At 43.8% G+C, this 17,036-nt stretch overlaps 1 protein-coding gene across 3 annotated transcripts in view; it reads left to right on the top strand.

Moving 5' to 3' along the window:
* The window catches only part of grb10b (growth factor receptor-bound protein 10b), a 76,303-nt gene that overhangs the window by 34,400 nt on the left and 24,867 nt on the right, over positions 1-17,036 (top strand). For all 3 annotated transcript variants that reach the window (XM_053620792.1, XM_053620776.1, XM_053620784.1), the window contains 2 exons: positions 5,631-5,817; positions 9,724-9,859. In XM_053620792.1, coding sequence (XP_053476767.1) covers positions 5,631-5,817; positions 9,724-9,859 — 323 coding nt within the window. The remainder of the gene's footprint in view (positions 1-5,630; positions 5,818-9,723; positions 9,860-17,036) is intronic.

Genomic DNA, 17,036 nt, shown 5'->3' with positions numbered 1-17,036 from the left:
CCCTGATCAAACAGTCATTGTACTCACAGTGGCTTAGTGGTTAGATCATTTGCCTCGCACCTCAAGGATTGAGGGTTCAAATCCTGCCTCTGCCCACCCTGTGTGTGCGGTGCTTGCATGTTCTCCTTGTGCTTCTGGGGTTTTATCCGGGTACTCTGCTTTCCTCCCCCAGTCCAAAGACATGCCTTGTAAGCTGATTGGCATTTCCAAATTTTCCATAGTGTGTTAAAGTGTGTGATTGTGCCCCGCAGTGGGTTGGCACCCCATCCAGGGATACCTTGCCTCGTGCCCCGAGTCCTCTGGGATAGGCTCCAGGCTTCACCGCGACCCTGTGTAGGATAAGCGCTACAGAAGGAAGGATGGATGGATAGGTTTATGGCCATCAATGAAACAATTCAAAGTGCTCGCAATATTTTCTAACAAACCTAGTTGGTTTCTTTTTCCCCTATATATATATATATATATATATATATATATATATATATATATATATATATATATATATATACACACGTATTAGTCATTCACACTGTGACTCTGACCAGGATGAAGCCGTTACTGAAGATGAATGAGTGAACGAATGCGGAACAAGCGCCAATCGAGAAACCTACATACTTCCATGTTAATATATATGGCCTTTCTTTTTGATGCATTTTTCTTCAACTGCCCAGTTTCAGTAAGTCTGTGGCCACTGTAGCCTCAGATTCCCGTTCTTGGCGTGGGCCCCAATGCGGTACTTGGCGTGGGCCCCAATGCGGTACTTGGTGTGGGCCTCAATGCGGTACTTGGCGTGGGCCCCAATGCGGTACTTGGCATGGGACCCAATGCGGTCTTCTGCTGCCGTAGCCCTTCGTCCAAAAGGTCCAACCTTGCATTCTCAGATGCTTTTCTGCTCACCACGCTTGTAAAGAGTGTTTGTTTATTTTGGATACCGTCCGGTCCAGTTATTCTCCTCTGACATCTCTCAAAAAGATGTTTCCACCTGCAGAATTGCCTCACACTGGATGTTGTTGTTTTTTTTTGTTTTTTTCCCCCCAACCATTTTGTGTAAACCCTTGAGATCCTGGAGACTTTGGTTGTGTGTGAAAATCCATTGAGATCCAGCAGTTCTGAAGTACTCAACCCAACCTGTTTTTCACCAACAGTCATGCCACAGTCAGAGTGTTTTTTTGGGGGGTTTTCTTTTTCTTTTTTTTTATGTGAACATTAACTGAAGCACTTGACCTGTACTTGTGTGATTTTATGCACTGGCTGATTTGGATAACTGCATGAATGTGACATTTTCTTAATTTCTGTTCAAATCAGTTGATCATCTTCACAGCTTGGAAAGATTCAGATAATGTCCTGCACTAATATAGCACTTAGCCTACAGCTTGTGAATCTACTGTAGTTGTCTCTTTAATGAAGCCGGTGAACGAGCTGGAATAAAGAAGCGTTCATTTCTGCAAAGCCTCCGACTGTGCAGCAGGCTAAGCACATATGACGTTGCTCAGGGTTCGGCTTATCAGCTGGTGCCTTTCAGGGAAGTATTACCCATCTGTGGAACTCTCCCGCTGATTTGATTTAGCCGCCTCAGGCGCTTTCAGCGGACAGTAATATGATTACAGAGGTCTGCATGCTGCAGTACAAGTTGTTCTCACCTTCGGGGTCACGTAAGGAATGAATCACAGGGTGGTGTGATGTGGCCTGATGCTGAGCGCACGCGATTATTGTCCTATGACATCACGTTCTGAAGGGTCTTATTTCTCTTATACCACAGCAATTTTACAGCGGTAACAACTGTCCTTTATTAAAGGATGACTCATCATACTTTTTTATCCATTTATACTTGCATTTAATGTTGGGGAAATTAAATTACAGTAAAAATATTGCTGAATTTTAAATGTTACTGGACAAAAATAATCAGTACTGACTGTACCATGAAAATGTACTGTACTTTTTTTTAAAACATGGAATAAATGTATAAATATTAATATATGTATTAATTATTAATAAATATTAAAGTACATAAAAGATATACATCCAAACTGAATCAAAAATTAACACCTTAAATGAAAAATAAAGCCATCCAAAATGAATCAAAAAACACTTCAGATGACACCAAAGTTTCTCATTGATGGTTTTTATTTCGCCTCTAGAGGCCGCTTTCGTACCGCATAATGACAGCGGACCCTTCTCGACCGCTCATGACCGATAGTTCAAGCAATCGTTATCGTTGCAGATTAATACGCACGGCTGATCTATCATTCGACCTCTAATATAAACCCGTGATTTGAATTACAGACTGCTCTCAGAGCTTCAACACCTTCTAACCAGTCAAAATCGAGAAATAAGCCGCGCAGTGGCGTAAAAAAAAAAAAAAAAACACCATTTCATTCTCGTAACGTTTTTCAGCACGAAACAATTCCATAGCAGTTCCCTTCTAGAAACTTCCACTATCTACCACCGGGTCACTACTGAGTCTCCTGACCAAGCTCAACTGTCTGCTCCTGTGATGTTGCTGTTTGATATTTCACTGGAGATTAATTTATGCGTGTAATACAAGTCCACCTGTCCTGTGGAGATCACCTTGCATTTGATGGCCATTTTGTATTTAATGGCCCCGAAGTGCCTGCCAAGCCTTACTTGTAAAATGGCTATTTTCTAAGCGGGTAAGGAAGAGGAAGGACACTGACTGGGGTTAGTGTGCTCCTGCACTGCAGTGGTCAAGGGTAGATTGCTCAGATACTTCAATTATTAATGAATTAACATCTGTATGTATTTCCCTGAGGCACTCTCGTCACTTCTTGGTCTTTCGAGGGGAAAAAAAGAACCCGTGGCTATGCTGTAACCCTGTTTACAGCTCCCTGGAGTCGGATAGCAGTTTTGTTTATTACCCTGTGAATCAGCGCTTTGTCAGTAGTCTTGCCAAAGCACCACAGTTTTGTACAGTGACAGATTGCTGCCCAGGTTTAAAATTATGATTGGATGGCCATTAGAAAAGACTTTGCTTAAATTATCTGTAACTAGGTTGTAAATTCTCTCGAGTTCAAGATTAGCTGTGTTGCAAAGGCTTTTACGTCTGTTTCGCATTTTGTTTTGGGGTTGTTGTTTTTTTTTTTTTTTGTTTAATAAAAACATGTCCAATCATGGCAACTTCCTTGACGATCCTTTCAACCAGGAGGTCAGGTGTGTTTACGTTAGCGGACTCGCTCGAGTTTCCGACTGGGAATTCCCACTTAGGTGACGGGGGTCCATTTACACTTTTCACTGCAGATGCGGTTCTGTCTTTTATTTCATTTCTCTTTTTTTTATTTAATCAATGCCATGCGAGGAATTAATGGGGCCAGTGCACTAGCATACAAAAGATTATGCTGTTACAGAAAATGACTCACCGTCTTCTGTTCAAAAGTTTACACCCCCTCCCCTTCTTGAGCATCAGTGAACGGTTTGCACCTTCTGTAATAGTCGTGTACGAGTCCCTCGGTTGTCCTCGGTGTGAAAAGATGGATCTCGACATCGTATAGCCGCTGTTTGAAAGGGCTCAAATATGCAGAATGTGCCGGACCTGGAGGAACTGCTCAGGACAAACAATGGACTCCATTAAATCAAGTGCAGCGTTTGACACCGTTTTTAAAACCCCAGTAGCACTGTTGCACTTCCGTACGCTTAATATCAGCAAAGCATCACTATCACTGAAGTGGATCTAATAACCCAGGATCCATAAGCAGAGCTTACCCGTCTCTATTAATGTTGTAGGATTAGCCAGCAGAGATTCAGGTAGCTGACACATTTTCAGAAAGAGGTTCCTGAGTGTTCAGGCCACGCTGAAAGAAAGAAACGAGCAGACGGCGGATTAGTGATTTTGTCGTTGTTGTTGTTTAACAGGTCACTTCATTTTAAACAACTACTCTTTTTTTTTTTTTTTTTTTTTTTTTTTTTTTTTTTTTTTTTTACCTCATTCTTCTACTACATCTCACATCAGATAGTGTTTAAAACCACCAATTAACCTCAGGACCTCAATTTCTACTCCTACGACTCTAATAGTGAATGCATATGCATGGAGGTAAAAAAAAAAAATTTAAATTAAACCAAGATAAATCCGTGTCCGAAGCGAAGCAGGCCGACGATATTGCGCTACCACCACCATGCTTCACCCTGTGGGTGTGGTGTTTTGATGATTGCTTTTGTGCCAAATGTATATTTTAAAAATGATGACTCATCAAACCATAACATTTTGTTACATGGTTTGGCGTGATTGTGTGTGTGTTTTGGTAAAATGTAGGTGGGCTGGGATGGATTGATTGATTGATTGATTGATTGATTTATTATTTTATTCCCACCCTACCTCATAGCCCAGACATAACGAATACTAGAGATATTCCTGCAGCTCCTTTAATGTTGTCCTAGGTCTCTAGGAGCGCTCCGATACGTTCTCGTCTTGTCCTTTGTTTGCTTTTCCCTTGAATCTTCTCGGTTGCTGTAGCACATTAAAGGGGGAAAAAGGTCTAACATGATTGATCTTGATTTCATTTTTAACATCACAAAAAAAAAAGCAGCCTGCAATTTTAACAGGGGAGTGTAGACTTTTTTTTTTCTGCTTTTTAAAAAAAAAAAAAAAAAAAAGGTTTTTTTCCTTACTTTTTTTAAATATCCAGTGCTTTTAATCTCCCGATGTAGGGATTAGTGTGTATGACACTGCTGTTTTTACATGAAACTTGGATCTGTGGCTCCCTCTTGTGGCAGGAGGCTGAAATGCAGTCTCGTACACTAGAGCCCTACATGTACATTGCGGTTTAATTCTACTCGGTGATGGAAACCGTTTCGATTTCGGTTAACCCTTTATGTGGTCGGCCTTCTTGTGATTTTCTTTAGTACCGTTAAGATGTTTCGTTTGCAGTCGTAGGCATTTACAGTTTGGGTCACGATGCTGCTGTCATGACTGGAGGCGAGGCAACGGCATTTCACTGAAAGGAAACGGACGCGAGGTTTGTTTCTGGCACCCGTTACTGACATGGCCTCTAGTCATTAAGAACTCAAGGTGGAATGTACTGTTTATCGTTGATGCTGTTAGGATGGAGCCATCTGGTACGCTGACACTAGGCTAGGGTTTTTGTGCCAAAACTTCAGTAAACCCTCTACAGTTGTCTTGTTAGAAAGCTGGCACCCCTGCGGACCGGCTACGAGACAGAAGCTTGGATGTGAGCTAGCACTCGCGTCGTCGTTTGAACCAGGAGGTCGGGTGTGTTTATGTGTTTATGCTCGCAAACGCACCTGATTCCATCATGGCAGGTGTGTGTATCGTTCCAGCTGGATCTCGCCCAGGTTTCCGACGGGGAATTCCTACTTCGCTGACGGGTCCGTTGCACTCCCCCCCCCCGAGTTCCATAAACGTCACCGCGAGGCGTCGTGTGAGTCATGCTTTAAGTCCGTTTGTGTTTTTCCGAATCAACAAATAAAAGGCGGCGAAACGTTATGCTGTTCTAGACAACGAACGAACGCCTCCTGACCAATCAGAATCGAGAATTTAACCGCCCTGGGGTATAAATGAAGATAACGATTCAACTGTTTGTTTGTTTGTTGAGCGTCCTCACCACTTACATGTCCTTGTAGTGTTTAAACAAGTCTTTATTTCTCTGTCTCCGTCTCAGAAGACGATGTGGATCTGGAGGCGCTGGTGAACGATATGAACTCGTCGTTTGAGAGTCTGTACCCCGCCGGCAGTGTGCAGTGCGAGGCGGCCCCCCTGTTACACAACGGCCAGCACACACACGCACAGCCCATCTCGCTGCACCAGAGACTGCGCCGCTCCCAGCCCATGCACATCCTCGCCGTCAGGTAAAACACACACACACATGCAATATGAGAGAGAGAATAAGACAGAGAACTGGATTATAGGAGGATAGTGAATGTTGTGTGGTTTGGGACACGTCCACAGTAGAATGATGATGGTGAGACGTATGTGTGTGTGTGTGTGTGTGTGTGTGTGTGTGTGTGTGAGAGAGAGAGAGAGAGACCATCCCACACTGGACTCATGATGGTGAGACATTTTGTGTGTGCGCATGTTTGGGACACGTCCACACTGCACTGAGACCGTGGCCTAGACAGTGAGTAAGGTGTCTGTGATTTGGGACACGTCCCAAATCATCTGATGGTTTATGTCATCTTTACAGTGAATAGTGTGGTTTGGGACACGCTCCAGACAATTTTGCTGGTATTTGCAGTATATGATGAAATAGGACTTGACATTGGGTTACACACACACACACACACACACACACACACACACACACACACACACGGTTTAGCATTTAGAAGCCGAGCAAAGACATGCACTTAAACGTTAAGCCAGCTGAAGAATTTTATGCCCCGTGGCTCTTTCCAAAACAAAATAATGCTTGTACCCGTTAATACCGAGTCTCCTTGTAGAATGTTTCGCTACAAACCAACACACACACACACACACACACACAATTTCCACCTCCTTCCTCACAGACGAAGCCCAGCTGAAACAGTTTCTCACTGGGTTTTGTTTAGCTTTAACGTCGTGTTTTAGTGATAGACCGTAAACCTTTTTTTTTGTTTTCATTCAAATCCTGTTTCTACTGAAGAAAATCACAAAGGCAACCTGTGTTTTTGTCTGAAATGGATTTTTTTTTTCCCTCACACACTTCCTCAATGCTCTCTTTCTCATCAAGTGTTAATTCAACTTCAGTGTTCGACAGTAGACGTGGACACAAAGCAGCTTCACTGAACTCCGGGTGCAGGTTTAGATCCCTAATGAGCAAGAAAATGAACAAACTCCCTGAGATGACCTGAGAAAGAAACCTTGAGAGGAACCCATGACTCCTTCTGTTATCTATTACACGTTAAAATAAATAAATGTTCATTCTCATGTTCCTGAGAAACCGCAAAAGCAACATTTGCGGTTCTGAAGACTTCCCAATAGTGGACCACGTATTGTTTAAAAAAAAAAAAGGCACAGACACTGGAGACTCCTTCCATAAATGTTAGAGAGAACGTTTTTCACGGAAAACTTCATCTTATCAACAATTGCCCGTTTTTCTGTGTTAAATAATATGATCTATTTATTTTATTTTATTAGGGTTCAAAAATGCTTCACTTGAGCAGCATTGTCCTATTAATCCCTTACGTGTCTTATGTATATCTGAAGGATTCAACGAGGCGTCCACTAGATGGCGCTTCAGAGCCGAAACATCTGGTTTCCAAGTCGATCGGTACCATTTAACAACTGACGAGCTCCGTTTCTCGTTAAAACTCGCTGCTGTTGACGTGATCGTCGCCATGATCCACGTCTCAAATCAAAAAACCTTACCGTACATTTAAAAAAAAAAAAAAAAAAAAAAAGATTTGCTGCTCAATGCAGACCTTTGGGTGTTGGTACCAAGTAACCAAGCCTGTTCCTGGAGACCTACCTTCGTGAAGGCTTTAACGCCACCCATAATCGTGCCCACGTCGTTGCCTTAAGACGTTCTTGATCAGCTAAAGCAGGTGTGTTAGACTTGCAGGAAGGTTAGATCTGAAGGAAGGTTTGGTGACCGCTGGACTGTAGTAATACATGAGTGTGTGATTTGAGACACAACGCTGGTTTGTTTATTCAGATGCGGACACGATGTCACATGGCGCTATGCTGCGTCCGCTAGTTGCGTTGGATTTGCACCATGTGGACGAGTTGCATTAAGATCTGAGGACACGTGATTACGTGCGGCGGCCATCTTGCAGATGTGTATGTGTAGTTAACAGCGAGTAGAAACCAGTCTCAGTACCCACGATGTCTACAACAACGTGTATTGGGACGTAATTGGGACAAATCACTTTATATGCACAAAAAATGTCAGGAGCAGCAAACAAAACAAACCCTGCATATATAATCCATACCTTTACCCCTGCTGAGTCAGTGTAGTGATTTAACTTGTGTGTGTGTGTGTGTGTGTGTGTGTTGAGAGTTCCTTTTAACATGGGTTCACCCAGAGGTTAGCAGTCATACTTAGAACTGACCTCTGTGTCACACACTTCAGAGTGTGAGACCCTACTTCAAAGCTTTCTAGTTCAAAACACCCCCCATGGCCCCAGGTTGGTGATGACTCGTGTGTGTGTGTGTGTGTGTGTGTGTGTGTGTGTGTGTGTTGAGAGAGAGAGAGAGAATCAATAATAGCAGACCTAAAATTGAGCACAGAGGCCACGCTTCCTTCACTTTGACTGTCAGGCACTAAGTTTCTGACAGTTGGGACTGACAGGTATAGAGGCCACACCATCTTCACTGTGACTGATGGGTACAGAGGCCACGCCTCTTTAATTAGGACTGATAGGCGTAGTTGCCACACCTCATTCACTGTGACTGACAGGTAAATAGAGGCCACACCTCTTTAATTAGGACTGAGAAGCATAGTTGCCACACTTTATTCGCTGTGCCTGACAGGTACATAAAGGCCATGCCTCTTTCATTGGGACTGATGGGCAAAGTTGCCAAAACTCGTTCATTGGGACTGACAGGCACAGAGACCACGCCTCTTTCATTGGGACTGACGGGCACAGAGACCACGCCTCTTTCATGGTTACTGGAAAACCGTGTTCAAAGTATAAATAGTGAATAAATAGTGAATAGTGAAGAAATAGTGCCTGTCTACCTAAAATATCAAATGCAGGGAAGTGTAAGTGGAAATTCTTTTTCTTTCTTTGTTTTTGTAACAATAAACAAGTGGTGTGCAAAGAGAATATTCAGACAGGTTTCATTTTAATATGAGGATTTCTCACACTAAAAAAACCCCCAAAAAAAACAAGATTCATCTCAATTTTATGCAAACTGTTCAAACTTGAGAGATCGGTGTCCAAGTTCAGCATGTGCTCATATTGTTCCAAGCACACAGAGCCTAGAGAGAAAAGAATAGCACGTTCTTCACACTTAAGAGAATGTTCTGGAATAAAGAGCAGTGATGTTTAAACATTTCATAAATCATCACCGCTGAGCTTTCTATTTTTTTGCGTGCGGTTTTAAAGGTCACAGCTAGCACAGGTTTAATAATCCGCAGGTTTATGCAAAATTAAATCAGACTGAGTAGATTTTTCTTTCTTGAGCTCGTGTCAGTGTCGTGGTGTTTGTTTTTGGTTTTGTGTTTCTTTTTTCATTGATTAGTTTTTTTTTCCCCCATTTCCAATAAAATATATTGATCACCTCAAACTCTCTCCATCCTTTCCTCTTCTTTACCTCTCTCTTTCTTCCTCCCCATCCTTCTTTCTCACTTTACTTTCTTTCTTTCAATCCTTCTCCCCTGCTCTCTCTCTGTCTCTTTGTCTCTCTCTCTTTCTCTCCCTCTCTTTTTGTCGTTGTCTCTTTCTTTCTCTTTCTCTTTATCTCTCTCTCTCTGTCTCTCTCTCTGTCTCTCTTTCTCTCTCTGTGTGTGTCTCACTCTGTGTCTCTTTCTCTGTCTCTCTCTCTCTCTCTGTGTGTGTGTCTTTCTCTGTGTCTCTTTCTCTCTCTCTCTCTGTCTCTTTCTCTCTCTCTCTCTCTCTCTCTCTCCCTGCTTTCTCTCTCTCCCTCTCTGTGTCTCTTTCTCTCTCGCTGTCTCTCTGTCACTCTCTCTCTCTCTCTCTCTCTGTTTCTCTCTCTCTCTCGCTGTCTCTGTCTCTTTCTCTCTCTTTCTCACAAAAATTTGGAGGAATCTAAATGACTACATAAAAGGACAATATAAAAGTCTCTCTCTCTCTCTCTCTCTCTGTCTTTAGGAGGCTGCAGGAGGAAGAGTTTCGGACATCATCTCTGCCTGCCATCCCAAACCCCTTCCCCGAGTTGTGTAGTCCAGCCAGTTCACCCACAACCTGTCCCGGCTCTTTACCGCCATGCCAAGCCTCAGACAAACACGTAAGCTCTGTTCCAGCGGTGGTGTGTGTGTGTGTGTGTGTGTGTGTGTGTGTGTGTGTGTGTGTGTGTCTCTTTGTGTGTGTGGGTGTGTGTGTTTGCATATATGTGCAGGCAATGATATGGTATTGATTGCTGTACATCTGACATTTTGATTGAGGAGCGTCTATGCAATATTCCAGGTGGCTTTGAAGCCAGTAATGTGCAAATGTTTGTGTCACTATGTGTCCTGAGGGTTTAGCCATTCACTCAACCCCCCCCCCCCCCCTCTCTCTCTCTCTCTCACACACACACACACACACACACACACGCGCACATATATAACCCAGAACAATGCACAGGGCTAGGATGTCAGCTGGGGGCTTTGTGTACGTAGGTGTGTGTATAGGTCTTTATGTTCAGCTTTGTTAGTATGTATATACGTGTATCCACACTCTATTCATTCTCGTGTGCGCGTCCACACACCTGCCACCGCACGCATAGTACTTACCCTCTACATGATCTGCGTTCGTACTGGAGGTATGAACGACCATCCCGTCCCCATCCCGAAGTTATCATTTTCATTCGTACCTGCCTGCGATATTTATTTTCTAACGATCTCAGTTGGTTCTCTTTCCCAGAATATAAACTTCACGAACTTTAACCATGTGAAGGTTCTTCCCAAGGTGCCACATACATAGTAGATAGGAAACCATTTAAGGTGAATTTAGCTCCCATCTGCGAAAGGACTCTTCCCTTATAGGGGAGAGTGAGGTCTGGGACATCGAGTCTGCACGGACCATGTTTAAGTCCTCGATAGAAGGCCCATTCGCAAGAAACTCTGGCTAGAGAGCGGTCACGGAGGTTACCCTTGGACGTAGGGGAAGTTGCGTCAGGTGAGAGGAGAGCAAGAAGGGCTGCAGCAGAACAAGAACAGTTGCAGAGCTCAGGTGTGGAAGGAAAAGAAACTTTTTATACGGCATCAAAGATATTCTTGCAAACCATTCAGCACCTTGGAGGGCAGAGACAAGACCATGCACAAGTCCTGCTAAGCAAGAGCAGGGGAGTGTTAACCTCCACGTACTATGGTGGTTGGAAACCTTGACAGCGGTATGGCTGTAGGTGTGGATGAGATTCGGACAGAGATTTAGAAGGCACTGGACAAGGTTAGGGTTGTGTTGTCAATGTGCCTCAACAATGTTGAATGGGGCAGTGCCTGTGGATTGGCCAACTGGGATGCGTTCCAATTATCGGGGAATCAAACTCCTCAGCCTCCCTGGAAAAGCCTGTTTCAGTGTTTTCAGTGGACCAGCTATTGACTACAATCTGCATGTGTTTTTTTTGGATTTGGCTTATGCTTCTTAAAATGTTATGGGAGGTGCTGCGGGATTATTTGGCTTCGGATTATGTAACGGGTGTGTCTTGTCTCCGCTCCTGATTGTGAGTTTCATGGACAGGGTGTAAAAACCCAGCCAAGGTTAGAGAGGTTTCCCGAATGGGGGGCTAGAGGTATCACCCCTATTATGTGCACGTGCTGGTGTTCTCTTGACACAATGAGAAGTAGACCTCCATCATGCACACTTTTTGCTGCTGAACATGAAGTGGCTGTGATGAAAATCGGCACCAATTCTCCAAGTCGTCGGCCATGGTTCTCTCCCAGAAAACACAGGGATGCTTCCTTCAAGTGAGGGGAGAGACCTTGCCCAAGGGTGAAGGGTTTAAGTACCTCAGGATCTTTGAACATTGACTTTGACAAAGGGCAGTGGTAGCTCAGTCGTTAAGACATAGGACCACTGAAGTTCATGAGTTCAAATCCCAGCACTGCCAACCTGCCACTGCTGGGCCCTTGAGTAAGGCCCCTATCCCTCAACTGCTCCGTTGTATAAAAGACATAAATGTAAGTCAGTCTAGATAAGGGAATCTGCTGAATGCTGCTGAATGCCTCGGGTTGGGGACACCTGTATTACACTCCAATCTAAGATCACGTGTTATAGCATAGTGGATTTCTTTCTGTGGATAGTGACAGAAAGAACGAGGCCGTTAGTACAATCTCTGTGTACCAGGCGAGCCTCAGAGTAGAGCCATCACTTGTACAGGGCCAGCTGAGGTGATTTGGACACCTTATAATGATGCCAACTGGTAGGCTAACACGAGCTATGGAGACCCCAGAGCAAGTCCCGGACCCTCGAGAGATTATATCTCATGGTTGGCTTGGGAATCTCCCAGGGGAAGCTGGAATCTGTGTGGACAGACCAATTATAGAGTACGCATCGCCATCTGAGGCCCATATTATATTCTTGCAACCCCGGTTTGTGTTGCAGTTGACTATCCCTCAGTTATCACACGCAAGGTTACTGATATTCATGAACCCCCTCTCGCCCCCCCCATCTTGTTAATCATCTCCACATGGAGTTTTGCTCCATTACCGTAACACACCCTCTATTCCTGTAAAAATCCTCTGTACGCTTGATTCAATTACTATAATCGCCCTCTCTTGACTTTTATTGTCCTATGGATTTGACCCAGCGGCCTTAGAATGAGACAAAGCCCTCCTAGCGCCCTACTCATGCAACAAGCGAGAGTCTGGAAGTAATTTAAAGCAGTCAGCACGCCTACGCTGGCCATCCATAAATATCAGCGAGGACGTTTCGGAGCTCCTTTGCACGTGAGATGCATATGAATCGCTGAGATTCTTTGCACGCAAAGAATATGGCTGATATGGACTGCATTCGTGTGGTCTTCTGTATGCAACGTGCTATCATGCTCCGAATTCAATACGAGGACAAGTTTTTAAGACTTTTTAAGTGACAAGGACATTTTAATTTTCCAGTCATGAGAAGGTACTGAATATCTGGGATTCTACTTGTGCGTGTCTGGCGCTGACAGGACCAGAACGAGATGCGCCTCCACAGCCATGGGCAAACGGTGCGACAGAAAATGAGTCCAAGATCTATTCCCCTGTTTCTTGTTATACGCAAACGAACACAATTCATGCAGATGTCCCTCTGGCCTCTCGCACACTTGCCGAGAAGCCAAGCGCGCTGTTTACAGAATTTTCCGAGCTGCAGGCGTTTTTCTGACAGGCCCTCGTTCCTTTGGCCGACCCCCACGTGGGAGGCACGCGAGCCAGAGAGCTTTGCAGAACCAGTTCTCCGTGCAGTATTATTCCACAGTGCTGTAATCTGATCATCGTTTGCGGTTCGTTTTCTCTTCTTTTCTTTTCTTTCATGTTGGCAACACATGGGCCCGTGGACCTACACGGCAAGAGTTTTTTTTAATTTAGGCTTTAGTAATAATTAAGCTCCGAGATCCAGCAGATACGAACAAAGGCAAACTTTAGGCATATCTAAAAAAATCTAATGACTAAAGGCAGGTTGAGATGTACATTCGCACATTCGCAGATATCGGTGAGAATGCTCAATGCAGAGCCAGCCCAGGAGTCAGGCATGTTCCATGACGCACACGTTTGGTACACGAACCCGTTACGGCCTCATGTACATCCTATTCAGTTTGGGCTATCACTCAGCGGAATCAAGTACATCGAATGGCACTTTGGAAAACGTAAAATCGCCGAACGCTATTATTAAGTAGCCTTCACGTCTGCCGTGTGCTTTCTTGGCATTCTTTATTTCTGATTACTGGCATGCATACCTGTAACACATATCGCAGACAGAACCTTTATAGAATGTTTCAAACCAAAGCACCTGAATGCTTATGCTAGGCTGGTGGACATTACGACATGATATTTGTTTTGATGTAGTGGTTTGACGGTTCAATATTGGCTTGTAGTCCGGTTTAATTTAGTACGGTTTAATGTCGATTTACGCTTGCCAAATTTCTTATTTGTAATTGGTTATTGTTATTGGAATAACCAAAAGTTTAGTCCTTTTTTCAAAAAAAAAAAAAAGTCAAGATTATTAAGTTCTAAAAAAATAATCCTTTGTTGCATCACTAAACCCGGTGTTGTCAGATTGCAACTTGTGCCTTGTTAAATATAAATACAAATTACAGAAATTGTCGTTTTAATTGGGACAGCGTTTTAAATGTTATTTGAGGGGATAATATAAATACCTTCATCTGTTTTTGCGAGACTTTTTTTTTTTTTTATGTAGCAATAAAACATTCATTCAGTGTAATAAAATGGTGTAAATATGTGTGTTATCTACTTTTTTGGGTACTCTTAAATTGCTCATCACTGTCCTCCGGGTTAATCCTGAGCTCGGTCTTAACTTTCACTTTAACAACTTTAACATTCACTACATGACGAGAGAACTCCTCGTCATGCCTCCTTGCTCTCCTACCTATTCTAGTACTTTTCCTGCACCTCCACATCGGGGACACGCAACTTGCTGCGAACGTCTCTGTGCGTGGGGTTTTTAATCCATTTAAAGCGTTCACTGACCTCAGACTCTGGCACCGGCTGCAAAGGAGCGGAGCAGGAATAAAGGGATGAGCAATATCTGTAATGGCATCTTGCCTGCCTTTACGGCGGGAGCTGCTTATTTACTCCAGGGTGAGGTAAGTGTCTGAAAATAGAGCGGCTTCACACTGGCCGGGGCTGTTCAAGCTGATCTACTCCTAGAATCGAGGAGAAAAAACTCAAGGCCTGCTGTTTTCTTAGACTTTTGAGTTGTGAGTCTACATCGCAATTTTGGCAGTAAATCGCTAGGAGCCCTTGAGCAGCTTAATAATAATCAGGTGCAAGGCATGGAAATTGATGGCCATTAAACGGTGAGAAGACAGTGCAGAGGCAAGTTAGACAAGTTGTTAGCACTTATATCATCCTTCCTCATACATGGCTTTACGTGTGCTCGAAAGCACGATAAATTGTGGAGTGTACGGTAGAGGTCATTTGAATCCTCGCTTTCAGTGTAACCCGTTGAGAAAAAAAAAAAAAAAAAAGAAAAGTTTACACACTAGGCCTGTCACGATAATTACGTTATCGACATATAGAACGATATATGGGCATGACCTCGATCATTTTTGCTGACGTTTTATCATACGTGCTGCTTCTGTCCTCTCATGTGCTCTAGCGCCCCCCCCCCCCCCCCCCGGCCACCAAGACGACTTGGTAGATTTTAGCCTGTTGAACCTAGTACCAGTGGGTTACTTGAGCTTTTGGTGGCCCAGTAAATGCACTGGGTTACTGATCAGAAGCTTGTGAGTTCAAATCAAGTTTGAACCTTGGGTCCTTGAGCAAGACCCTTAACCCTCAACTGCTCATTTGTGCCTTGTCTCAATTGTAAGCCTCTTCAAGACTCAGTAATCCATCAGCTCAGACCAGACTGGCAAGACTATCTCACTTTAAGCCCTTTTTTTGTTCATGGGCCTACATAAAGTACGATACACCCAAGTGGACCACACGTGTCTGCAAATATGGATTTGTTTCACCTGGTTTTGGCTAACGCCAGGCCCTAATGCAGCTGTTTCCAGAACAGTCTGGCGCATCCCAAACCATCAAATAACCATTTTATCCCTAGAGCACCTACGCATGCTTCAACCTGCCCGGATTACCCACTGTTGCATAAGGTGATGTGACAAAGAGCAGATTTCACAGAGGTGCTGTCATCTTAAAGGGGGGAAAAACCCCACCTGCTAATACTCTACTAATATAAGTCTAGTGACCCAGAGCAACCGCATCACCTATGACCTCTCTCTAAAAGCCAGAGGCTTACGGATCTTTAAGACTAGCTCTAGAGATCTGGTGCCCCTGGGTTCATGGCTTTACAAAATTTGCAAGGATATTCTATTCGTGGATTAGTCACCATCTAATAAGGCAGCCTGTGTATGTATTTAACTATAGTGTGTACCATTGTGTACCAATATTTGTAGTGTGTCTCTATGTGCGTGCCAGTGTAGCACACATACTTTTCATATTAAACGCTCAGAAAACCGCTCCAAGCTTTTTGCCAGGAGGCCATAATAAAACGCCACACACTGTTTAACTTGTTGCTGAAGAGGTGGTTAATCATTTTCCACGATAGAGCTGAACTCTCATAGGTCACGCAGACTTGCAGGGTGCTCAGGCTCCCAACTGGAGCCAGGGCATGGAAGAAAGCCGGAAATGGAGAGAAGGAAAGATAACTGGAAGGAACGCTCTTTTATCTGTGCTTTTTACCCACCTGTTCGATCAGCAAATCCATGGAGAAAGCCAATGCAGCTTACTTTCAGAGAGCGCCAATGTTGTGTTCCATGACCGAGAAAGAGAGAGAAATTAAAAAGAAGACTGTTAAACACTGCCCGGATTTGGCGGCCATCCAGGGAAGCCTCATTATAAAGGCTTCATCGAGACAGAATGTACTGTACTCTACCAAGCATTTTTAAGCAGAATTGTCATAAATGCGAGAACCTTTTCTTCTCTACCCTCATTCTGGCCCGGTTTGAGCGCTGCACACTCATCCCCGGATATCTCCGGAAGTCACTTTAGTTTTGTGTTTCAGATTAAGCTTGCTGATCTTCTAGAACACGTTTAAGAGGTTCGGATTTGTGTCTTTGACGTTATTTGGGCCCTTTCACAACTAATCCTCTTTCACCTTTCACATAGGTGGTGGATAACTGCGTTATTCCTTCAGCGCTTTATGACAAAGTCACTTGCCAGGCAAGATAAACCAGTGCGTTTGAAAATAGGCACCGGTTTAATTCCATGTCATCATCTTTATGAGAACACAGACTACATTTAAGCGTGAGCTGTCATTATGCACCCTGTTGGACTCTACGGTATCATTAGTTAAACAAATCTGCGAACCTGTTTGTCAGCTTAAGTGTTGCCGTCAGTTTCTCAACATTAGACTTGCGTTCTAGCTGATGTACCCCAGACTTTCATGTTTAATAATAAGTATTCCTTCGCCATCTTTTTATATAGATGGTTTCATCTTTTATATGTCTTTTATGCTCTGTCAGTACATCACTTCTATTGCATCGGTTGCCAAGTGGTAACTGGGTGGCCGTGAGACGTGGGCAGCATCCGTGAAACAGTGGACAGTCAGTGGCACTTTTCCTGAATTAATTTGTTTGATTAAAGAGTATGATGTCATTCTCTGCAGGCGTCCGGTGGCCGTCCCCAAAGGACAATGATCCGCTGTTGGGCTGAACGGCTTCCCCTCCATTTTGAGGACACCATCAAAATGCCCGCTGCTATTGAGGAGGCATTTGGCTCGCCCTCGTCTTTATCTCAGTTGGAAGCCAAGAGCTAAAGAGGTCG

The sequence above is a fragment of the Ictalurus furcatus genome, chromosome 1 (genome assembly GCF_023375685.1).
Source record: "Ictalurus furcatus strain D&B chromosome 1, Billie_1.0, whole genome shotgun sequence".
NCBI classification, from domain to species: Eukaryota; Metazoa; Chordata; class Actinopteri; order Siluriformes; family Ictaluridae; genus Ictalurus; species Ictalurus furcatus.
This window is presented reverse-complemented; position numbering and strand designations above follow the sequence as displayed.